Raw genomic sequence first — 26,518 nt, 5'->3', positions numbered from 1 at the left:
CAGAAAGTAAATTTTCAGAGTCTCTGCATATCTAAAAATGTTATTTTACTGTAGATTTAGATGATATTTTGAAAGGATATAAAATTCTAGTTTCCAAAATAATTTTCCTCCAAACTTTGAAGACATTTGTTTTCTCATTATCTTTGCATCCAATGTTGATAAGACTGATATCATTCTAATGTTATTCTTTGTAACATTTTTTCTTTCCTGGGACTTTTGATCTTTTTATCATTCTGAAATTTTGTGAGGGGGAGCTGTATGTGTTTTTCCTTCAGTGTGTTAGGCACTCAGCCTGTTACTAACCTGAAGGCTAGTATCTCTAAAGGTCTGGCAATCTTTTTCTGTTATTTCCTGTCTCCAGTTTAATATGTTATCTCTTTTTGTAACATTTCTTGGTCATAAAGTAATACTTTATAATCTTTTCTCTGATTTCTGTTACCCCACCCCCCACCCCATGTTCTGGAAGACTTCTATTTTCCAAAAACCCTACTATTGAAGTTGTTTTGATAGTCACATGTTTAATATTCAAGAACTTTTTATTTATTGATCATTGCTTTATATGTACATGTGTGTTATGGCCTATTTTTGTCATTTTTCCTTGTGATTCTATTTTAACTCATTGTTTATTTAGAAGTACATTGTTTAAGATTCACAGATTTATGGATTTTCTAAATTTTCTTATTGATTTCTTTTTCTTTTTTCTTTTTATTTATTTATTTATTCATGAGAGACACAGAGAGAGAGAGAGGCAGAGACATAGCAGAGGGAGAAGCAGGCTCTATGCAGGGAGCCCGACGCAGGACCGGATCCCGGGTCTCCAGGATCACACCCCAAGCTGAAAGCGGCACTAAATCGCTGAGCCACCCAGGCTGCCCTTGTTATTGATTTCTAATTTAATTCCAGTCTTCTCGCCTTAGGGACTTCCGAGTGGTACAGTGCAGCATCTAACAGGGGTTATGGCAGGCAATGGTAGAAGACCTCCCCTATTAGGGCAATAGGTGTCACCTAAACAAAATATGGCCCCAAAATAGCTATTCCCCTACTATCTTTACTAGAAAAGGCTCCAGCAATGCATTTAATATTCTAGTATATTTTTTAATTTGTTCTTTAAATATATTGTTTTTTTTAATCCATCAATAAACAGTGTCCAAAACAATTTGCATTTACATGGAAAGGAAAGATGCCAGCTTGCTTAATATATAATTCAGCCCCATGGTACTGGACTGGAGTTCACATTTTGACTATAATAAAATAAAACAAGGTCAGTTTCTTCAATAAATAAGTTCCTTGGATAGAGTTCAAAATTGGCAGAATTTGGGATGCCTGGGTGGCTCAGCAGTTGAGTGCCTGCCTTTGGCCCAGGGTGTGATCCTGGCCTCCCGGTATTGAGTCCCATGTAAGGCCCCCTGCATGGAGCCTGCTTCTCCCTCTGCCTATGTCCCTGCCTCTCTCTCTGTCTCAAGAATGAATGAATGAATACGTCTTTAAAAAATAAATAAATAAAATTGGCAGAATTTACAGAATTCCACTTGGAATTATAATCTATTGTAGAAAGTGATGTTGTCGCATGATTTCAGCCTATTCTAGAATATGTTAAAGGAATAATACATCATTAAACTAGTTAATTTTCTCTATATTTACCAAGTCAGTTCTTTAGAGCTTTATAAAGTATAAAAATCTTGGAGTCCAAATATAAGGAAATAACTTTTAGTAGTTGAAAAATTGAATTTCAGCTTTATAGAGGTATAATTGATAATTGATAAAAGTGTAAAATAAAACGTACATCATGGTGATTTGGTAAACATATACATCGTGAAAGAATTTCCAGTAATTAACATAGCATCATCTCACATATTTGTTTTCTGGTGAGAATAAGTTCTACTCTAAAAATATTTCGGTTTTGGGATGCCTGGATGGCTCAGCAGTTGAGTATCTACCTTTGACTCGGGGCGTGATCCCCAGGTCCAGGATCAAGTCCCGTATCAGGCTCCCTGCATGGAGCCTGCTTCTCCCTCTGCCTGTGTCTCTGCCTCTCTCAATCTCTGTGTGTTTCTCATGAATAAATAAAATCTTTTTTAAAAAATTAAAATATTTTGGTTTTGTGTCCTAGGCTAAGAGCAGGATTATGTGATCGCTGTGCAGTAACTGAAGAGCATATGCGGAAAAAACAGCAAGAGTTTGAAAATATCCGGCAGCAGAATCTTAAACTTATCACAGAGCTTAGTGAGTTGCCTTTCTTTATTCATTAAGTATTTAAAGCATAATGTACTGTTGTTTAAACCTATTATTAAATTGGTTGCAGTCAAATGGATTGTTTATATACCTTTTTCTTCATGTAGGCAAAAGTTCAAATGTCCTTTATTCCCTTTCTGTAGATTTAATTTAATGCTTATTTCAATAAGAAATAGGGTACAAAAAGATGGGATATACACTGTTCACATTTGCCCTCAAGTCTTAGCAGCTGTAAAGCAAGAAGGAAATTTCCTTTGATCATGTCCATGTTTGTTTCCTTAGTTTTATCTTATTTCATATAATTTAACTGGTACTTAGTAAAGTTAACCAGGGTTAGTTTAGTAACCTCACATATTATAGATAGCCAAAAAAAATTTTATTTACTCAACGAAGGAAAATATGTTTAGATTTGTAAACCACTAAGTTATTAACATATTTTTGGAATATGATTAACTTTCTTTTTTAGAGGTTTAGTCATATTTACTATGATCTTGATATTCCTCCTAGTGAAGAATGTGCTTTAACAGTGACTTCATACTAAGGATTTATAATAATTTTGTGCTGATTGAAGTGGAAATTATAGCCCAAAGTTGAGTTTCTGCTTTCTAAATTAAATAAACACAAATTTAGTCAAGGTAGATTCAAACAAATACTAATACCAAAATTATGAAACAGGGTATGACTAAGGAAGAAAATTGGACCTAAATCTGCTTACGTTATAAAAATTATATACTGCTATTCAGTGTTATTTTACTGTTATTATCAGATTTATTTCAAGATATCTTTTACTAAAATAGTATTTGAAATTAGTAGGGCTGAGCAACAGATGGAATGCTCCCTTGACCTTAGTATGGATAATTAAACTGTACTCCCCAGTACATGAAGTACTTTTTCTCTTTTGCCTAAAGCATAAAATAAAATTATCAGTTAATTAGTTACATGGAACTGGCACAATATATGGGATGTAGTAATCACTACCTAGTAACGGATTAGTCTTGCACAGTAGTATTAACTCTAACATATGACTTAGAACTAGAAATCCTAATTTCTCCATAATTAATGATATTATTAAAAAAGCCTAACAGACATGTTCATATAGCTATAATATGTGCTTCTTTTTCATATTATGTTTAAGTGAATGAAAAGAATACTCTCCAGGAAGAAAATAAAAAGCTTTCTGAACAGCTGCAGCAGAAAATTGAGTAAGTATCTTTCCTTAATTGCAGCATAAAATTGAATATTTTCCCCTCAACTTTTCTTCCTTTATTACACTTAGCTATACAAACTATAGAGATAATTTAAGAGTTACAGATTTTATTTTAAAAAACGGTACAGTTTTCTGTAACAATATAAGAAAAGCACCTTTTGTGTTTTGGGAGTATACATGAAGAGTGTATATGTATCTCTTTGGTTAATGCATACATAAAAAACATTTTAATTTAAAGCATTTTGATTTAGTAATAATTCAATAATCAGAACATTTTAATGGAAAGCATTTTAATTTAAAAAAAATTTTTTAATATGTATTTTTTTTAAGATTTGTTTATTTGAGAGAGAGCATGAGCAGGGACTGAGGAGGGAAACAGAGAGAAAATCTCAAACAGATTCCCCACCAAGCATGGAGCCCAAAGCAGGGCTCAGTCTCACAACCTTGAGACCATGACCTGAGCCAAAATCAAGAGTCAGACACTCAGCCCAGTGAGCCACCCAGGTGCCCCTGAAATACTTACATTTTTATTTATTTGTTTGTTTATTTAAAGATTTTACTTATTTTTTTGAGAGGGAGAGACAGCATGACGAGCAGGGGGAGGAGCAAAGAAAGAGGGAGAAGTAGGCTTTTTGCTGAGCAGGGAGCCCAATGCAGGGCTTGATATCTATCCTTTGACCTAAAGGCCTCTATTTTTTCCATTATTCAACAGTATCTCAAAGAAAAAGAAAATAATCTTTTTGTGTATATGATCTGTCAGAGCTAAGATATTCTTAGTCCCCATTTATAATAAACTTTATGAAACATTTTTTAAGAATTAGGTTCAGGATAGTCTTAATGGTTTTATAGTGCTTTTAAAGATTCTATTGCATTGCCTATGAGTGGACATCTACAAAATTTTGGTAAAAATTAAATAAATAAACAAAATTTTGATAAATTATGCAGGTGTAACACATTATTTTGGCTTAGAATAGTTATTGTCTTAAGTGCAAACACATCTTACAGGTGGAATTAACATCCTTATCAGTATATACTTTTAAGTACTGGATATCCAATAGGATTTTGACATTCCTCCCATGTTATCAGTCAACTAAATATTATTAGCAAAGGAAATTTTCAAAATGTCAACACTTTCCAGTTTTACTCATGCTGCATGTTGAGGTAAGGCTAGAACATACATCCACAATCTTTTATATGATTCTAAAATCCAAAAGTTTTTTAAATGTTATTTGCAACCTCACCTCAACTCACAGGATGCTATTTATATAGTCCTTATTTATCCCACTTCATGTGAGCATTCCTATGCTTTGCTGTGAAAGTCTCAGCATGCTTGACTACAGGATGATGCCTTGGGCTCCACTGGAGGTGTTATGTAATAAGCTATATATGCTCCATATTACCCTTCATGTTAAAAAAAAATCTGTATTCCAAATCACGTCTGGTCCCAAAGATTTCAGATTAAGTGATTGTTAACCTATATTAATTAATGTTTTGTGAAGTGATTCATATGTAGCTTATGGTATTTTGAACACCCCAGCCTTGATATTTATGAATACCAAAGATAAACAAGATAATGAGAGTGTAGAGGTTAATATAAGACCAGAGAGGTGAGTGCCTCTAACACTTAAGGCATATGAAGTGAATTGAAACTGGATAATGTCACTTGCTTGATGAAATATGATCTCGAATTCATTCAGAATTACTTTATTTTTAGTGTTCTAAAAGTCACTTGAAGCTCACTGGTATTTTAGAAAAGAAATGAGAGCTAAAGTTTGAAATTACAGTTAAGATTAACCAGGTTGATGAGCTTCAAGGTATGCTTCTTTAATTTCAGACATGCCTGAATCAGAACAGTGTAGGAGCTTATCTAGCATGTCTTTAAGTTCTCTTCTGAAATTTAAGAGAGTTGTTATTCTCATAAGCCAACCTCTTTTGTAGCTTGCTTTCCTTAAACAAATTTACTTTTATTTGGCAATTTAAAAAAATGGCAAGTATTATCTTTTCTTTGACTGCCTAAACCACTGTAACATTATGCTATTAGGCCTGAAATTTCTCTGAACTTTAGAAAAAACATTTGACTTATGCTTCTGCTTGTTATAGGCAATAATTGAGACCTAAACTGGTTTTGATGTTACAGATATGTTATATATGGTAGGACAGTTACTTAGTGACACTGTACTAAGAAATTATTCAGAAAAAAAAATTTGCTGTTATAAAGTTTTTAAAAATGTGTATGTGTATCCTTATATGTATAATATATATTCAACTCTACCAGTCACAGAAAGCAATAAATAAGCTAAATATAAGTTTAAATAAGCTAAGTGTTGAGGTCATGGCTCTTTTTGTTTTGGAAAATGAATGTGCTACATCAGTGGTCAAAGCAGTCTATACAGTTAAGGACTATAGGATTCATTTCATTACCACTCTCTTTTTTTTTTTTTTTTTTTAAAGATCTTATTTATTTATTCATGAGAGACACAGAGAGAGAGAGAGAGACAGAGACACAGGCAGAGGAAGAAGCAGGCTCCATCCAGGGAGCCCGACGTGGGACTCGATCCCGGGTCTCCAGGGTCATGCCCTGGGCTGAAGGCAGGCGCTAAACCTCTGAGCCACCCGGGCTGCCCATTATCACTCTTTTCTAAATTGAATTCTTTATATAACTTCTTTAACAAATAGCCATTGTTTGAATACACTACTGTAAATTTAATCTCTCGAACCTGTTTAATTTTTTTTTTATTATTTTTTAAGATTCCATTTATTTATTCATGAGAGAGACACAGAGAGAGAGAGAGAGAGAGAGAGAGAGAGAGAGAGAGAGGCAGAGACACAGGCAGAAGGAGAAGCAGGCCCCATGCAGGGAGCCCGACACAGGACTCGATCCCTGGACTCCAGGATCACGCCCTGGGCCAAAGGCAGGCGCTAAACTGCTGAGCCACCCAGGGATCCCCTGAGTCTGTTTAATTTTAGTGAGATATTAAAAACCTCTTCCTAAGTTTGTGTAGAAATTATTCTACTTACAGGTTATTTGTTGATTCCAATTTTGCCTTCAGGAGCCTCTGGAACAAATTTTACTCTTCTTCTACTTTGCACATGAAGACAACTGTCAGGGCCCTCCTGAGTCTTACTCTTCCTTAGGGTAAATAGTCCTTTGTTCATTAACTGTTCCTCAGGCAGCATTACTTCAAGACTTCAAAGGACCATTTCTCTTAAACGTTTTAGTTTGTCAAAAATCCTAATTACAAATTCAGTAGTCTAGGGGCACATGGGTGGCTCAGTTGGTTAAGAATCCAACTCTTGATTCAGCTCAGGTCATGATCTCAGGGTCATAAGATCAAGCCCTATGTTGGGCTCTGTCCTCAGCAGGGAGTCCGCTTGAGATTCTCTTCCTCTGTACCTCCCTGGTACAGACCCGCTCTACGCTCGCATGTGTCTCTTTTACTTATATTAATATAGTCAAAGCATTTAGATATTATTGGTTGTTCCTTATTGGGCTTACTGTGACTAGAACCTTGAAATCCATCTTTCTTATCCTCTACTTGTAGATACGTTGTTTTAGATAAAAATAAAGGACTTCATAGTCATGGCTTCAGAGTAGGTTGCAGAGAAACCTTATACTATTTAGCCTACTCCATTGTAAAAGAAGAACACTATTGAATAAGTACTATATTCTAGAAATTGGATTATATCTTTATGTATACTGCTTCCATTTCACAGCTTTCCTATAAAAAGGAAGTAGTAACTTACAGTACCATACTTTATAGATAAGGTAACTAAGTTTCAAAAAGATTAACTGACTTACCCAAAGTGACTGATAAACGTCAGGGCCAGCGTTTGAACCCAGGTCTACCTCACTTCAGAGTTTGTATACCCTTTCTATAGTTTTGTGCTAAAGCATTTTCAAAAAATTACCTGCCTGTGTGGGTGGCAAGCTGGATTCTCTCTTCTGATTCAGTTCAGTGAGGTTTAGAATCACACATTTAACCTGTTCTATTTGGCTTTGTTAGATTTGGCCCATTATTCCCTCCTCTGGAAGTCTTTCATAGTTGGTTTTTTTCCTGCCTTGTATTAAGTTAGGGCTTATTTTCAGCTTTATGTCTTCCACAAATTTGATGAGTATTCCATTAGTGCCCAGCATCAAAATCATTAATAAAATGTTGAGCAAAATCTGCCTGAGGATGGAGCCCTGAGGCATATTACTACATATTTCTTTCATTATCACTCTTTGTGAGATGATACCAAGAGGATCATTTTCACATGCCTTCCAGAGAGAGCTATATATACAGTATTCCTCAGAATTAAAATTAGCCTTACTTGAATTACTCATATTATAAACTTGTAGTGGTTCTAAGAGAGCAGGATCTCAGACTCACTAGTTTGTATTTTAGGGAATTTTTCTTTTTTTTTTTTGAAAATCAGAATGTTGTGGGGTTTTTTTTAAAGATTTTATTTATTTGAGGGCAGCCTGGGTGGCTCAGCAGTTTAGCACCACCTTCAGCCCAGGGCTGATCCTGGAGAACCAGGATCCAGTCCTGTGTCAGGCTCCCTTCATGGAGCCTGCTTCTCCCTCTGCCTGTGTCTCTGCCTCTCTCTCACTGTGTCTCTCATTAATAAATAAATAAAATCTTAAAAAGGGGAGAGGGGCAGCCTTGGTGGCCCAGCGGTTTAGCGCCGCCTTCAGCTTGGGGTGTGATCCTGGAGACGCGGGATCAAGTCCTATGTCGGGCTCCCTGCACAGAGCCTGCTTCTCCCTCTGCGCCTCTCTCTCTCTCTCTCATGAATAAATAAAATCTTTTTTTAAAAAGATTATTTATTTGAGAGAGCACTAGAGAGACAGAGCAAGCATGAGTGAGGGGTGGAGGGAAAGAGAAACAGACTCCCCACTGAGCAGGGAGCCTGATGTGGAGTTTGATCCCAGGACCGTGGGATCACAGCCCAAGCCAAAGGCAGATGCCCAACCAACTGAACCACCTAAGTGCCCTAAAAGTCAGAATATTGAAGTAAACTTGATGACTATAACTGCTTCATTAAGTATATGTTTTCACTAACTCTAAGTTCTTTAGAGGAGAAAAGCTCAATGTTAAAAACTTTTTTTGTAGACTCTATATAGAGGGAGACCCTGGATCTTTATAGGTCTTTAGAATAAATAACTAAAGTTGTTTTGAAAGGAATTTAAGGGGAGGCCAACAAAACAATCAAAAAAATTTTACTCTGCTGTTAGAAAAGTAGAAGAAAGCTGATGAGTGTGCATAATAACTAAATATAGCGTGAACTTTTAAAGTTTCTCAGAAAATCCAAGACCTAATGCTTTAAAGAAGAGATTTATTTGGTTAATACATGGACTTAGTTTGGTTTTTTTCCCTTTTATGACAAAAGAGAACAAAGTCAGCACTTGTTTACTTATTCCTCTAATTAGATCTAGGAGTTTTGGGGGTTTGTTTTGTTTTCCTTTTGTGATCCTCACTACTTATAGATGATGCCGGGAAATCAATTTCTTATGACTCATTCATGTTCCAGGTTGAATTTTCATGACTAATAAGCAGATAGCCTGTGACGTGATTAGTTAAAGCAAGGTCAGATAGATTTTACACTCCATTAATTTATAAGGCTTTCTCATATGACCTTAGCTTACTCTGTTTTTCCAGAATAAGACAATTTAAAAGTAAATATTAGCTCTAAAGATTTTCCTCAATATAGATTATAGGATTATAGGCTCTAAGTAATATTGATATTCCCCAGGAAATTAAGATACAAATTTGTGTTAGGAAAAATTAATCTTGTAATTTTTTAAAGATCTCTATTGGTCATATATTTTTTAAAGATTTTATTTATTTATTAGCATAAGAGAGAACACAAGCAGAGGGGAGGAGCAGAGGGGGAAAGAGAAACAGACTCCCCACTGAGCAGGGACCCAGATGTGAGACTTGATCCCAGGACCCTAGGATCATGACCTGAGCTGAAGGCAGATGCTTAACCAACTGAGCCACCCAGAACCCTCTGTTGATCATAATTTATAAAATTCTCATTAATTTTTGTTTGAAATCATATTACAAATTAATAATGAATATAATAGACTGGTTTTGTCACATAAAGTCTTATATATGCCTGCCAGACTGGTAAGAATTGGTCAATAAAGTCAGTAATCATTGCACACAGGAAAGTCAATTGAGTTCAAGTTAATCATTTACTTGATAACCACAATTCAGTCCAAACCCAGTCTTTACATGCCATTGGTCCTGAATCAAGTTAGACAGAAACATATGCCTGGATCAGCACAAATTTTTTTTCTAATGGAATCTGGGATTCTCTCATATTTATTCATTCAACAAATAATTTATTGAGCACATACCAAGTGCCTACTGTTGTAGACACATAATGCATCAGTGAACCAAAGATTCTTTATGCTCTTAGAGCTTACATTCTGGCAGGTGAGCAGTAGACAAATCAATTACATACTATGTTTGAAAGCCATAAATACTGAGCAGGGCAGAGGGAGAGAATCTCAAGCAGACTCGGTGCTGAGCGCAGAGCCTGATGCATGGTGCTCAATCTCATGACCTGAGGCCCAAAACCAAGAGTCTGACGCTCAACCATCTGAGCCAGCCAGGCACCCCAGAGGTTACAATTTTAAATAGCACGTTCAGGGTAGGCACTGATGAGAAAATAAAACTTCAGCAAAGACTTGAAAGAAATGAGATATCTAAGGGCACCTGGGTGGCTTAGTGGTTGAGCATCTGCCTTTGGCTCAGGTCATGATCCCAGGTCCTGGGATGAAGTCCCCCATCCGGCTCCCCACAGGGAGCCTATTTCTCCCTCTGCCTGTGTCTCTGCCTCTCTCTCTCTCTGTCTCTCATACACAAATAAAATCTTTAAAAAGAGTTATCTAGCTAAGCGATATCTAGAGATGAACATTCCAAGCAGGTGGAAGAACTAGAGCAAGGAACCTAAGGTGGGTAGGTCAAGGAACCTTGAGGAAGCAAGGATGATTAAAATAGAGTCTAATATAAAAATAGATCAGAGAGGTAGTAGGAGGAATGGACAATTAGATCATGTAGGACCTTGTAAATAATTTAAAGGACTTTGTCTTGTGTTTCCAGTGAAATGGGGAGAGGTAGCAGCTTATTGGAGGAGTAATAGGATATGACTAAATTGTAGGACTTTTCTGACTGATATGTTGAGAGTAGATTGTAAAGGGGCCTGGGTAGAAGCAGTGGTGGAAACTCAAAATTTAAATCCTACTCATAGTCAGTTATTTATCTCATGGTCTGTACTAAGGATAACACATTGAATGCTTCTCGGTACTGTCTTAGGAATCTGCCTGTCTGGATTTAGATCCTGCTTCTGTTACTTATTATTTTAGTAAGTGGCTTTACTCTATATTTTCATTTTTTCTCATTTGTATAATGAAAATGATGTTAATAGCTCATACAGTTCTGATAATTAAACTGATGCATGTAGCACTTAAGTGCCTGGCAACATAAACCTCAACAAATGTTGGTAGTTATCAGTGTTAATATTAATCACTCTGTATTTGTCATTTGCCAAGTCATGTTGATTCTGCTACCACAGAATCGGGCCTTCCTTTCCATAGCTGTTTTCAACCTTCTAGTTCAAACCCACAGAAACTCTGGTTTGTCTTGTTTGTTTTAAAGATTGTATTTATTTTTTCATGAGAGACAGAGAGAGAGGCAGAGACACAGGCAGAAGGAGAAGCAGGCTTCCCACAGGGAGCCCGATGCAGGACTCAATCCCAGGATCACGCCCTGAGCCTAAGGCAAACGCTCAACCACTGAGCCACCCCAAGGCATCCCAAACCCACAGAAACTCTTGCCTGGACCATTATGGCCACTGCCTAGTTGATTCCTTGCTTCCTTTCTCTCTGTCCCAGTCCATGTTATGATCTTGCTGCTGGATTATCACATTACTTCCATGCTTTGAAACCTTAATTAACTCTTCTATCCTTCCTTGCTTTCTAAATTATGAACACACTTAAACAAGGCTCTTTTTCATGTAGTTCCAGTTTGCCATTCTCTAACACCAGGTGCACTTATATGCCTTTACTCAAATGTATGGAATCTGCTCATTTTCTCTGCCATTTGAAGTTCATTTCACCTCAGAGTACCACCAATCACACTTTGTACTTCACTTTTTTTGTTTTTGTACTTCACTTCTCACAATAGTATTCCCTACTTAGTGCTCTAATCATTCATTTGAATACTTCTCTAGTCCTTATATTTAGATTTGGAGCATTAAATGCAAGGAATTACATCTCTTACAGCTTCAACCTGTGCTCTTTTATAAGTCCATACTAGATAGAGATGTTTTAATGTTTGTTGAATTTATTTTCTTTTGTTTGTCATTTTCGTCTAGGAATGATCAACAGCACCAACCAGCTGATCTTGAATCTGAGGAAAATGTTATTCCAGATTCACCGATAACAGCCTTTTCATTTTCTGGCATTAACCGGCTACGAAGAAAGGAGAACCTCCATGTCCGGTACATAGAACAAACACAAGCCAAACTGGAGCAATCTGTGTGTACAAATGGTAAGGATTGGAGTTTTCTTTTAGTTATGTTTTTGTATAAAAACATATTCTACAATGGTGAGTTTTTGCATTCTTCCATCAAGTGGAAGAAAGACAGCCATTGTTCAGGGAATTCACATCACAACTATAAGTTTAACTTCCATTAGTGAGGTGAACTGGGAAGGCATTTTCTGCCTATGTAATGTATAGGCATGTGTTGCTTATCTGAATATGTAAACGCTCAACATTATATAAATGTAGTATATAGGTTTTCTGCTTTTATTTAAAAAATATTTCTATGAGTAGGATTAGAAGGAAAAGAGGAAAGAACTTTTTTTTTTAGAAGAACTTAATGTTAATTTTCACCTACTGTGTGCCAGATAAGTGAGTGATTTGAGTACATTGTTACTATGTTTTAATTCTTCTGACAAGCTTGGAAGGTAGCTGTCAGTATCTTCATTTTATAATGAGGAAAGGTATGCTCTTTGGAGGGATTAATTAAATAACTCATGCAAGGTCACCTGTCAAGTAACTAGATGAGTCAGAATTCAAATACAGATTATCCTGGCTCTAAAGGTACTTTCCATGTCTTACCCATAACTTCTCCTACCAAGAGCTTTAGCCAGTTAAAGCTAAATGTTATCATTTGTATAAAGCTAAGTTGTTATAATTTGTAGTAATTGATGGTAACCAAGAAAATGGCTTTATAAAGTATCTACTGGGCAGCTCGGGTGGCTCAGCAGTTTAGCACCACCTTCAGCCCAGGATGTGATCCTGGAGACATCTACCTTGTGACTTATCCATGACAGATTTCTAATTCCAGGCCCATTTACCATTACTGCTAAATACTTTGAGACTACCTTTGCATATAGCCTGAAATTTATCATGTGATGTGATGCAATTATTATTTATTTCTTTTAATATTTATCTGAAGTAGGGGATCCCTGGGTGGCTCAGTAGTTTATTTGGCCCAGGCCATGATCCTGGAATCCCGGGATTGAGTCCCACATCAGGCTCCCTGCATGGAGCCTGCTTCTCCCTCTGCCTGTCTCTCTCTCTCTCTGTGTCTCTCATGAATGAATACTTTTTTTTTAAATCTTAAAAAAAATTGATCTGATATAAATGATACTTTCATTTTTAACCTAAATTGTAACAAGGAAAGCATTTGGAGGGAAGGGGTATACATACTTCTAGAGATATTTTCATAATATAAATAAATTGTTGACAGTAGCTATTTTTATAAAATAATAAGTAGATCTTAGTCTTTGTTGGAAAATTGGCACCATTTTATTTTTCCATTTTAGATGAGCTTGCATCACCATCTAGTGGAAAACAAAAGAACTGTTACAAATCTTACATGTAATTAGGAATTAAAGTAAAATGTAAGATCTTGAATCTAAAATGAACATTCATTGGCCTTTTAGTCTGCTGACAGAATCACTACAAATATCTACATAATTTAGATCATGTTTAAATCCATCTGAAGAATACCTAAAAAAAAAAATCACAGCAGTTTTCTTTATTAGGAAAGTCTTTTTTTATATCTTGTATAAATGCTTCTGGTTTATTTATCCATCAAATGAGAATAACCTGTAAGTATTTTAAAACTTGTCTGTTTTAATCTTGCTCTGATCATTTTTACTTGGAATCTAAAATTTTGATTATAAAATATCATTTTTGAGCCATGCAAATTATTTTAAAACTTATTTAATGACTAGTTGGTCATCTCTTTCTAACTACCCTTGCTTATTTTAAAGTTTATAGTATGATATAATATTATTTTCTGGTTATAATTAATAAGTCTGTTTCCCTTTCTTCTTCTTCTGGTTTTCTTTAAATTAAATCCTTAAACATTGGAATGATTTCTAATAAAGCATGTTTCAGGATTTCTTCCCAGAAAATAAAAACTCTAAAAACAAAGATTGTAGAGATATATAATGCAGTTTTCATTTTAAATGAACCTACTGATTTGCAACAAATACAAAAGGAAAAGATATATTAAAACATAAGAACTCAAAAAAAAAATTAGAACTCTAAGATACTTAAGTCAGAAGAAGCGTATCTATTCTAGTCCTTTCTCTCCCACTGTCCTAACTTCTGGCTTTGTTTCTTAGTGAAACTAAAAGAATGAACCTTTTATTAGAATATGAAAATTTTATCAATAAAATATCACTTCTAATGCACTTAAAGACAAGTTTGTATTGGATTATATTTTGGTATTTTATATCAAATATTTATTTATGTTATCTCTTTTTTCCCCTTAGAACTGGGAAAAGCTCCGAAGCCTTCAACTCATCCACAGCCTAAACCTAATGAAAGTGAAATTCTAGTGGCTGACACTTGTGATCAGAGTCAATCCCCCGTGGCTAGTAAGCAACATACTGAGATTTACTATATAAGTTTAAAGTTTGTGGTTACTGGTGGCCAAGAGTGGCCAACAATCTGAATTAGACAGTATTTTCCATATGATTTTGTTTGTATTATTGGTTGTATGACAATCTTTTTCATATTGGAAAGTCATATTATCCTATTATTATTAATTCATATTTATCCCAGTCCATATTAATATAAATTGCTAATAATTTTAAGTAAACAGGCTTTCCTGTGCTTTACTCATTCATCCAACAAATACCTGAGTGCCTACTGTATACCAGGCACTGAATAAAACAAAGCCTTTAACCTCATAGAGTATACAATCTAGTTGAGGGAGAAAGAAAATATTAGATAGAAGCAAGTGTTAGGAAAAATAAAGCAGGGTAACATGAGATATTAGAAAGCCTCACTTTAAAAAAGTAACACTTAGGCTTGGGGCATCTGGGTGGCTCAGTTGGTTAAGCATCTGCCTTCAGCTCAGGTCATGATCCCAGGGGTCTGGGATCGAGCCCTGCATTGGGCTCCCTGCTCATTGAGGAGTCTGCTTCTCCCTTTCTCTCTCCCTCTGCTGGTGCTTGCTCTGTCTCTCTCTCAAATAGATAAAATCTTTGGGACGCCTGGGTGGCTCAGCAGTTGAGCGTCTGCCTTCGGCTCAGGTTGTGGTCCGGGGTTTCTAGGAGTCCCACATCAAGCTCCCTGAGGGAGTCCCACATCAAGCTCCCTGAGGGAGCCTGCTTCTCCTTCTGCCTATGTCTCTGCCTCCCTCTCTCTGTTTCTCATGAATAAATATATATATAATAAATATATATGTGTGCGTGTGTGTGTGTGTGTATATATACACACATATATACATATATATACACACGTATATACATATATATAATCTTCAACAAAATTAAAAAGTGACACTTGAAGAGATATGTCAGGAAACAAGGGAGTCATGTGGATTTGGGGGAAGGGACACCTCAGGTAGAGAAATCAGAGCACAAAGGCCTTGGGACAAGGATGTTTGGTTCTTTCTGAAGAACATCAAGGAATCCTCTGGCTGGGGCACAGTGAGTGCAGAGGAGATTGATTTGAGCAACTCTGTTCTTTGGAGCTGCTGTTTACTAAGGGGAAAGAAACCAAGAGTGTCACGTTTACAGATTGAAGTAGGAATAGGAGTGGTTAGAAATCAGAAATTTGGTTTTGAGAATATTCTGACATGTTAGATAGACTTCAGTTAAGATTTTGAATGAGTAATTGGATGTGAGTTTAGAAAGGTCTAAGATAGAGATATGATTGGAAATTGTTAGCATGTAAGGTGGTATCTAGAGCAGCCTGGGTGGCTCAGCGGTTTAGCTACTGCCTTCAGCCCAGGGTGTGATCCTGGAGACCGGGATCGAGTCCCATGTCAGGTTCCTGCATGGAGCCTGCTTCTCCCTCTGCCTGTGTCTCTGCCTCTCATGAATAAATAAAATCTTAAAAAAAAAAATAAATAAGGTGGTATCAAATCCAGGAAACTGGATGAGATCACCAAGCAAGTGAATGTAGATTGAGAAGAGAAGTTCAAGTACTTAGCTCTGGGGTGCTTCATTATATAAAATAGTGATTCATAGCTATTTTTCTCACCATCACACTAGCCTTTTTAGATGTTTTTTCCCTAACTACTTTTCCATGAATTTCAGTATGAGTATATCCATATAAATGCTTTATGCATAAAAAGATTCTTTTGCCTTCAAAGAACCATTTTTCACCTCTTTAAAGGCAGTATTTACAGTTGTCTAGATGGTGATTTAGAGATTGTGAAAATGAGAAAGAATCAACAAAGTAATTAACCAGAGAAGGAGCTGCCAGTGAGATGATATCTCACCCCTGAGATAGGGGTGCCTGGGTGGCTCAGTTGATTGAGCATCCAACTCATGATTTCGGCTCAAGTCATGATATTTGAGTCTTGGGATCCAGCCTGACATCAGGCTCTGTGCTCAGTGAGGAGTCTGCTTCTCTCCCTCTCCCTCTCCCCTGGTTCTCTCTCTCTCTCTCTCTCTCTCTCTCTCTCTCTCAAATAAATACATCCTTTAAAAAAAAAACTGATAAAGTAGTGTTCTTTAAGCCACATGGAAAGAGGAGAGAGTGGTCAACTGTGGCAGAGAGTGTCAATAAGTCAGAGAAGATGAAGACTGAAAATTGGCCATTGGATTTGGTCACATGCAGATCATTGAATGTTAAAACTCATAACATGAACTATTAGGGTGTAATGGTATTCAGCTAAACTGTTGAATGTCGAGAAGCTAGCAGGGAAATGGGAGAAAGCACTTGTAAACAGGTCCTTCAAGATGTTTTGTGGCCAAGGGGATGGGAAAATGGGACAGTAGCTAGAAAATGGGTCAAGTGAGGATGTTAAAAGATGGGATATTATAACATATGCGGCATATTTTTAAAATTTATTTATTTTATAGAGAGAGAGCAAGCAGGGAGAAGGAGCAGAGGGAGAGGGACAAGCAGACTCCACCCAGCAAGGGGCCAGACAGACACTGGGCTCAATCCCAGGACCCTGAAATTATGACCTGAGCCAAAACCAAAAGTCGGACACTGAGTCAACTGAGTCACATAGGCACCCCTTTACAGCATATTTTTATGTTGATGGAATGGGCAAGTACAAAGAGAGAAATGAATAATTCTAAGGAAAGAGAGAACAGTAACTACATCCGTGAAAAGGTGGGGGGGGGGGTACCTGGGTGGCTCAGTAGTTGAGCATCTGCCTTTGGCTCAGGGCAGCATCCTTGGGGTCCTGGGATCGAGTCCCACATCAGGCTCCCCACATGGAGCCTGCTTCTCTCTCTCTCTCTCTCTCTCTCTCTCTCTCTGTCTCTCTCATGAATAAATAAATAAAATCTTTAAAAAAAAAAAGAAAAGGTGAGAGGAGTTGGGATCCAGAGTCTGGTGGTTGGAAGGATTGGTCAAGCTGGGCTTATGTCCTAATACTATTACATCTTTTGCATTTTGATTTCCAGCAATTAAAACACCTGTACTGTAGTTCCCTAAACATGCAATTTTGTTTCATGTATCTGAACCCTGCTTAAGTATTAAGCACATACTTAAGAGCCTACCCTCTCTCCCCTAGCCCAGTTGACCTGTCAAATTCCTCTTTCTCTCAAGGGGTCAGCCTAGGTATCACTTGGTATAGCTTTCCTTGATAACCGAAGGCAGATTTAGGAGTCCTTCCTCTGTTTAAATCCCCTCTTTTATGTGCCTTTAATGTTTATCATATTTTATTGCAATTCTCTTTTTACCTGTTTCACTTGTATGAGCCCTTAAGCTTTTTGAGGACAAGAACCTTTTTTCATCTAGTGCCTAGCACAATGCCTAGTATATAGTATGTGCTCTGCAAATACCTGTTGATTTGAAACTCTATACATAAAAATTTGTAAAATACTTGAACATAGGTAATTTCTGTATAAATATATGTTAGCTTAAATTTTGAAAATCTCTCCCACAAACTATGTTTTCATGAAAGATACTATAAATATGCTATATCTTAGATCACAAGAAAGCCATCATAAATATACATAATGGGGGGGTTCAGTGTCAGTAAGAAAAATAATCTGCCTGTTGCATTCAGTGCATTTAGGAAAAAATAGAAAATCTTAGCTGAAAAAAATTTGGCAAATATAGTTCCTAGATACCTGCACTTTATTGCTATTTATGATAGCTATTTTGCACAGAATTTTAAAATTGTCCAGTGCCATCTTATAAAATGGTTCTTTGAGCCTCTTTTTTTCCTTTTTTGTATTTTTCAATACATCTCATTTCTACAATTGTATTAATTGCAGGTTTTTGTTTTTGTTTTCTTAGAAACACATGGAACAAGCAGTTGTCCTACTGCTAAGTCATCCTTTAATTTAGCTACAGTTGTTGCTGAAACACTTGGATTTAGTGTTCAAGAAGAATCTGTGAGTAATTGTTGATAATATGAATTAATTGGTGTCTTTTTAGGTCAGTTTTTAGAGAATTGAGTGAGAGAAAAATTATTTTATCCAAAGATCATGGGATAAAGGCCTAGAACAAAATTTATGTGGTTAGAAAGGCCCGTTTATATTATCTACCCCAGCATCCCCAAAACCTGGGTCTTTAGAATTCTTTGTATTAAAGGTTGTGGGTTGAGTCAAAATTTAGGGAAGTGATGATGGCTTGGAAGTTTGTCTTCCCTGCTTCCTCTAACCTCCCTATCCCTACCTTGTTCCATCTAACTGAAGACTTAAACCTTAAGGTTGGTGCCAGAATTTATTGTAATTTTTCAATATTCTTCAAACTGGGGTTTGGTTTGGAAAACAGGCTGAATTCTTGGGACTGCTGTAGATGCTTTAGTTCTTTGTCCTTACATGTGCAATCTAATTCTTAGGGATTGGGACATGAATTTCATTTCATTGTTTTAGTACTTCCTTACATCAGGCACATTCACTTTTTTTCTTAATTGATCCCTAAAAATAGAAAACTTGAATTCTTCTATCTTAGGTTTTATTTTGATACAACTTTAGTATAGTATTCCTTTGCTTTAGTCAGTAAATGTGTATTTGCTCTTATGAAACGGTCTTGCTGGGCAGCCAAGGTGGCTCAGCGGTTTAGCGCCGCCTTCAGTACAAGGCCTGATCCTGGAGACCCGGGATCGAGTCCCACGTCGGGCTCCCTGCATGGAGCCTGCTTCTCCCTCTGCCTGTGTCTCTGCTTCTTTCTCTCTCTCTTTCTCGAATAAATAAATAAAATCTTTTTTAAAAAATGGTCTTGCTGTTAAATTTTTAAAAATTGAATTGATTTTTCATTACATTTGGATTTGTCTGTTTTTTTGTTTTTTGTTTTTTTTTTTTTTTAGTTTTAAATCACTCTTCAAATGGTAGTGGGTAGTTTTTAACCTTTGAACTTTAAATGTGTTTTAATGATTTCTAACAGTTCATTGGCATTTAATACATTCACAGTATTATACAGCTACCACCTCTCTGGTTCCAAAGCATTCTTATCACCTCAAAATAAAACCTATAACTGTTAAAAATTCAGTCCTCATGCCTCAGTATCTCCAGCCCCTGGCAACCACCAATCTGTTTTTTGTCCCTTATGGATTTACCTATTCTGGATAATTCATGTAAATTAAAGCCTACATGATGTGGCTTTTGAGTCTGGCTACTTTCACTTAGTCTGTTTGTGGGATTCATCCACATCACAGTACATATCAACATTTCATTCCTCTTTAAAGTAATGAGTAATCTGGGGCACCTGGGTGGCTCAGTCAGTAAAGCATCTGCCTTTGGCTCCATCATGATCCCAGGATCCTGGGACCGGGCCCTGAGTTGGGCTCCCTACTCAATAGAACAGAAAGACTGCTTCTCCTTCTCCTGCTCCACCTTCTTGTGCTCTCTCTCTCTCTCTCTCTCTCAAATAAATAAATAAAACTTTAAAAAAAAAAAAAGAATGAATAATCTTCCATTGTATTTATGTACTTCTTGTTTTACTATTAAAGGAATCTCAGGGTCCCGTGAGCCCTCTTGGTGATGAACTCTATCACTGTCTAGAAGATCACAAGAAACAACCTTTTGAGGAATCTATAAGAAACAATGAAGATAATTTAAGGTAATTTGGGACACTGGTAAAAACTTACAGATTCCTAATGAGATCTCATTATAGTGAGTTCCATATAATCAAACTGCACCTGTCTGTCAGCATATAGTTTGGCATTCTGGTGATATATATTTATTTACTTATTTTTAAGCAGGCTCCATTCCCAACCTGGGACTTGAACTCACGTCCCTGAGATCAAGTCTCATGCTCTACCAACTGAATCAGCCAGACATCCTGTATTAATTTTATTTATTTATTTATTTAAGATTTTATTTATTTATTCATGAGAGACACAGAGAAGCACAGAGGCAGAGGGAGAAACAGTCTTCCTGCGGGGAGCCCAATGTGGAACTCGATCCCAGGAGCCTGGGATCACGCCCTGAGCTAAAGGCAGATACTCAACCACTGAGCCATCCAGGCGTCCCTTAATTTTTATTTAAAAAAAAATTTCCCAGGGATGCCTGGGTGGCTCAGTGGTTGAGCACCTGCCTTCACCCCAGGGTATGATCCTGGAGTCCTGGGATTGAGTCCCACATCAGGTTCCCTGAATGGAGCCTACTTCTCTCTCTGCTTGTGTCTCTCCCTCTCTCTCCCTATGTCTGTTTTGAATAAATAAATAAAATCTTCAAAAAATAAATAAATAAAAATTAAAACTTTTTTTAAATTTCCCCATGAGGTGCCTGGGTAATGAAGTCAGTTAAGCATCCTGGTCTGGATTTCAGCTCAGGTCATAATCTCAGGGTCATGGGATTGAGCCCCAAGTCAGGTTCCATGCTTAGTGGGGAGTCTGCTGGAGATTTTCTCTCCTGTACCTCTCCCCTCCTCACAATTGTCCCCCCCTCAAACAAATAAATCTTTATATATTTTTTCCCTACTTTATGATGAATTGAGGGCCTTTTGCATTGCTGTAGAGAGAAAGATATTATTTTTTAGGTTTTGTTTTTTTTTTTAAGATTTATTTATTTATTCATGAGAAACACACAGAGAGAGGCAGAGACATAGGCAGAGGGAAAAACAGGCTCCCTACAGAGAGCCTGATACAGGACTTGATCCCGGATCCCAAGATCACGCCCTAAGCTAAAGGCAGATGCTCAACCGCTGAGCTACCCAGGCGTTCCTCTTTCTGTTCTTCTATCAAGCATTATTTAAGTTTCAGCCTTGTTACTCTACCTCTATAAAGACCCAATCATCCCTTCTGTGTTTGTATTTCCAAAAACTAGGTGTTGTATAAAATGCATCTATAAGCTTACATTAATTTTTAAGATTGTGTTGCAACTCATTTACTAACTTCAGAATATCTGCTAACTAGTAATACCTATATTTATGTAATACTTTAGCTTTCTAAAAGTGCTTTTGGTTTTTTTTTTTATTTTTATTTTTTTTATTTTTTTTATTTATGATAGTTACAGAGAGAGAGAGAGAGAGAGAGGCAGAGACACAGGCAGAGGGAGAAGCAGGCTCCATGCACCGGGAGCCCGATGTGGGATTCGATCCCTGGTCTCCAGGATCGCGCCCTGGGCCAAAGGCAGGCGCCAAACCGCTGCGCCACCCAGGGATCCCTGCTTTTGGTTTTAGATACATATATTTAATTTGTCATCAAAGTAACTCTTTTTTTTTATTGGAGTTCAATTTGCCAACATATAGCATAACACCCAGTGCTCATCCCATCAAGTGCCCCCCTTGGTCCCCGTCACCCAGTCACCCCCGCCCACCTCCCTTTCCACCACCCCTTGTTCGTTTCCCAGAGTTAGGAGTCTCTCATGGTCTGTCTCCCTTTCTGTTATTTCCCACTCATTTTTTCTCCTTTCCCCTTTATTCCCTTTCACTATTTTTTTATATTCCCCAAATGAATGAGACCATATAATGTTTGTCCTTCTCTGATTGACTTATTTCACTCAGCATAATACCCTCCAGTTCCATCCACGTCGAAGCAAATGGTGGGTATTCATCGTTTCTAATGGCTGAGTAATATTCCATTGTATACATAAACCACATCATCTTTCTCCATTCATCTTTCGATGGACACCGAGGCTCCTTCCACAGTTTGGCTATTGTGGACCTTGCTGCTATAAACATCCGGGTGCAGGTGTCCCAGCAATTCACTGCATCTGTATCTTTGGGGTAAATCCCCAGCAGTGCAATTGCTGAGTTGTAGGGCAGATCTATTTTTAACTCTTTGAGGAACCTCCACACAGTTTTCCAAAGTGGCTGCTCAAAGTAACTCATTAAAGTAGGTTTTATTACTCCTATTTTTTAGTCAACAGAAACACAAGTCCACAGAGGTTAAATGCCTTTTTTAATACCATATAGCTGTTAATGACTAGAGCCAGAGCTCTTGCCCATTCCACATCTTCAAACTTTAACCCAATACTCTTTCTACTATCAGCTGTCTACTCTGCTAAAAGGAGGCTCAGTCTTAAGTTATGTTCAATTCTATAGTATAAGAATTTTGTGTTTTGAAGTTACTTATGATGAGATTTCATATCAACAAAAGAATTTGAGTCTCCAGTGGAATTTATTAAAATATGATTTTTTTATATGGTGAAGTTTAAATATCTTAGGAAAAATATTTATGGATAGGAATATCAAGGTATTAAGATATATTTACTGTATCATTTCTCTCTGCCTTTTGTCAGCCAAAGGAAGAAAAGCTGACAACTCTACCCTATCTCAAATGTTGGTTAATCATGAGTCTGATACATGGCTAAGACCCTTACTCTTAATAATTCTGTTTTAGTGTAAGCTTTCTCATATGCTTGTCTTAGAATGTTTATCCTATTTCTTTAGTAGGAAGAACGTTTTACCACTCCTTATTTTTTTTTAGATTTTCAGATTCTAAGTCCAGGACTCCTCCTCAAGAAGAATTGACTGCTCGGGTATCATCTCCTGTATTTGGAGCTACTTCTAATGTGAAACGTAGTTTAGGCTTGAATACGAGTTTATCCCCTTCTCTCTTAGAGACTGGGAAAAAAAACCTCCTGAAAACAGCACCCTTCAACAACACTTCTACTTCTAGATCAGAGAAAACCAGATCAAAATCTGAAGATAGTGCCCTTTTCACACATCATAATCTTGGGTCTGAAGTGAACAAGATTATTAGCCAGTCATCTTCAATTAAGCAGATGCTTATCAGTAAAAACATAAGTGAATCCAAAAATGAACAGGATAGTTTTGATCACATTAAAGATACTGTCAATGATAAAGAAAAACATGCAGTGCCCCTGAAATCATTGGGAAGCAGGACATCCAAAAGGAGGAAAGTTGAAGAAGAAAGTGAAGACGAACTAAGCTGCCCCCAAGGCTCTTTTGATAAAGAAAATGCTTTTCCTTTTTTACTGGATAGTCATTCTTCCATGAACGGAGGAGACTATGTAATGGATAAACCTCTAGACCTGTCTGATCGATTTTCAGCTATTCAGCGTCAAGAGAAAAGCCAAGGAAGTGAGACCTCTAAAATCAGATTCAGGCAAGTGACTCTCTATGAGGCCTTGAAGCCCATTCCAAAGGGCTCTTCCTCAAGCCGTAAGGGCTTGAGTGGGAGCATTGTGTTTACCAGAGATTCCCCAGAGGAGCCCTGTTTACAGGAGTACGTCCTCCAGTCCTTGGAGAAATCATATCCAGATAATAAAACACCATTACAAATCAAGGAAGAAAATCCCATCTTTAAAATCCCTCTACGTCCACGTGAAAGTTTGGAGACAGAGAATCTTTCCGATGATGTGAAGGTTTGTGTTAAATGTTCAAGTACTTTTATTAAAATTATTGCTCATGATTTCATCTAGATGCTAATAATTCTTTCTGTTTTAGGGAGCTGATTCTCACGAGCCAACAAAAATAGCCAGGTCGGTCCGTGGAGCATGTGAACTTACATCCGTTCTTCAGTTAAATCCATGTAGAGTTACTAAAACAAAGTCTGTACAAAACAGTCAAGGTATGTTTAATGGAAGTAGTATTTCCAAAAAAGAAAATAATATTTCCCCTCTTTTTTTAATGGCTTTGAGTGTTATACTATATATATTCTTTGGCTATATTGAATTGTTTTAGGAAAAACATTTCTTCCTGCATATTTCTGTGTTTATAGAATGTTCTCACTGGTTTCATTTACATGTAATTTTCCTGCTTTCATGCTTTTTGAAAAAAATGAATGAAAGTCTTTAACACCTACTTTTATAGGTGATTTTGTGGATTTACCTATTTTATGTAATTTCTTACTTTCTTTACTAAAGTTTTACAAATTTTTTTTTAAAGATTTTATTTATTGGGAAGCCCGGGTGACTTAGTGGTTTAGCGCTGCCTTAAGCCCAAGGCGTGATCCTGGAGACCTGGGATCAAGTCCCATGTCAGGCTCCCTGCAGGGACCCTGCTTCTCCCTCTGCCTGTGTCTCTGCATCTCTCTCTCTCTCTCTCTGTATCTCTCATGAATAAATAAAATCTTTAAAGAAAAAAAAAGATTTTATTTATTCATGAGATAGAGAAAGAGAGGGGCAGAGACAGAGAGAGAAGCAGGCTCCCTGCAGGGAGCCCGATGTGGGACTTAGTCCCAGACCTAGGATCACACCCTGAGCCAAAGGCAGTGACTCAACCACTGAGCCACCCAGGCATCCCCAGTTTTACAAATTTTAAACTATGTGGAATTTTTAAATACATAAAGTAAAATCTCCATCATCCAAACCTTTTTCCTCAGTCCACAGGTAGCCTGTCCTTTTTCTTTGCATTTACATGTATCTATATAAACATACACGTATATACATTTATGTGGGTTCTTAAACTTATTTGAAATCTTTTTTTGCTTTTTTTTTTTTAAGATTTTATTTATTCATGAAAGAGAGAGGGAGAGAGAGGTGCAGAGGCAGAGACACAGGAGAAGCAGGCTCCATCCAGGAAGCCTGATGTGGTACTCGATCCTGGGACTCTAGGATCACGCCCTGGGCTGAAGGCAGGTGCCAAACCACTGAGCCACCCAGGGATCCCCTTTTTTTTTGCTCTTAATATGTATGTTAATCTTTTCATAATTTTGCTGTGTTTAAAATGAGCCTTTGTTTTTTGGCCACCAAATGCTTCTGTACTGTATAGGTAGTATTTTTTCTTTTATTCTTCATTGTGGAGTTTTTCATTCATTCTGGGTTTATTTTCCTTTTAATTGTTTTTCCAGCAAGAGTTTCAGTCTGTCTATGAAAAAAAACACTTTTTTTCACTCTCATTTCTGATTTTTTTTTTTTTTTTTTTTTTTTACATTTTTGGTTTTGAAGTTCTTTTCTTATGGTTGCTCTAAGGATTATAGTTTACATACTTAACCTTTCATGACCTACTTAAAGTTAATATTGCACCACTTTGTGTTCTGTGACTGTGCTTTATATAGGTGTCATGTATGTCCACATACATTGAAAACTCCTCCAGTATTACAATCTTAACATTTTATTTTTTTAAAGATTTTATTTATTTATTCATTAGAGACAGAGAGAGAGGCAGAGACATAGGCAGAGAAGCAGGCTCCTCGCAGGGAGCCTGATGTGGGACTCAATCCCGGGACCCCTGGGATCACTCCCTGAGCCAAAGGCACACGCTCAACCTCCTGAGCCACCCAGGCGTCCCTACAATTTTAACTTTTTTAAAACAATCTGTTATATAAAAATCACTCACTAAAGTGTACAAGTCCATTATTTTGTATACTCAGAGTTGTGTAACCATCACTGTAATCTTAAGTTTAAAACATTTTATCACCTCAAAAAGAACAGTACACATCAAATTAATATCGAAAATATGTGAAGAACTTAGACAACACTAAAAACACAAATAATTCAATTTGAAAATGGGCAGAGGACCTGAACAGACACTTTTTTTCAAAGAAGACTTACAGATTGCCAGCAGACATAATGAAAAGATATTCTACGGGGCACGTGGGTGGCTCAGTCAGTTAAGCATCTGAATGTTGATTTAGACTCAGGTCTTGATTTCAGGTTTGTGAGATCGAGCCCCGGGACAATAATGGAGCCTGCTTGTGACTTTCTCTCCCTCTGCCCCTATCTTCCCCCCCCCCCCCCACTTGCTTGTTCTCTCTCTCTGTCTGAATAAATAAATAAAATGTAGACTTTAAAAGACAAAATGTTCCACATCACTAATCATCAGGAAAATGCAAATTAAAACCACAGTGAGATATCACTTTACACCTGTCAGAATGACTGAAAGCAAAAACACAAATAACAAATGTTGACAAATATCATAAAAAATTAAAAAAAAAAATCTTTACAAATGTTGACAAAGATGTAGAGGAAAAGGAAGCCTCGCGCACTATTGTTAGGAATGCAGATGTTGGAGAGGATGCGGAGAAAAGGGAACCCTCTTACACTGTTGGTGGGAATGTGAACTGGTGCAGCCACAGTTGGAAAACTGTGTAGAGGTTCCTCAAAGAGTTAAAAATAGACCTGCCCTAACACCCAGCAATTGCACTGTTGGGGATTTACCCCAAAGGTACAGATGCAATGAAACACCGGGACACCTGCACCCCAATGTTTATAGCAGCAATGTCCACAATAGCCAAACTGTGGAAGGAGCCTCGGTGTCCATCAAAAGATGAATGGATAAAGATGATGTGGTT

General features: G+C 37.1%; 1 protein-coding gene across 6 annotated transcripts in view; it reads left to right on the top strand.

Annotated features, from left to right (window-relative positions):
• Positions 1–26,518, top strand: part of RBBP8 (RB binding protein 8, endonuclease) — a 100,962-nt gene that overhangs the window by 52,507 nt on the left and 21,937 nt on the right. For all 6 annotated transcript variants that reach the window (XM_025429328.3, XM_035718783.2, XM_025429329.3 and 3 more), the window contains 8 exons: positions 2,111–2,223; positions 3,368–3,434; positions 11,807–11,982; positions 14,226–14,330; positions 18,169–18,266; positions 19,826–19,935; positions 22,748–23,648; positions 23,731–23,854. In XM_025429328.3, the coding sequence (XP_025285113.1) occupies positions 2,111–2,223; positions 3,368–3,434; positions 11,807–11,982; positions 14,226–14,330; positions 18,169–18,266; positions 19,826–19,935; positions 22,748–23,648; positions 23,731–23,854 (1,694 nt within the window). The remainder of the gene's footprint in view (positions 1–2,110; positions 2,224–3,367; positions 3,435–11,806; positions 11,983–14,225; positions 14,331–18,168; positions 18,267–19,825; positions 19,936–22,747; positions 23,649–23,730; positions 23,855–26,518) is intronic.

Source organism: Canis lupus, chromosome 7 (genome assembly GCF_003254725.2).
Source record: "Canis lupus dingo isolate Sandy chromosome 7, ASM325472v2, whole genome shotgun sequence".
NCBI lineage: Eukaryota > Metazoa > Chordata > Mammalia > Carnivora > Canidae > Canis > Canis lupus.
The sequence above is the reverse complement of the archived record's forward strand: the minus strand, read 5'-3'. Positions and strand labels throughout refer to the sequence as shown.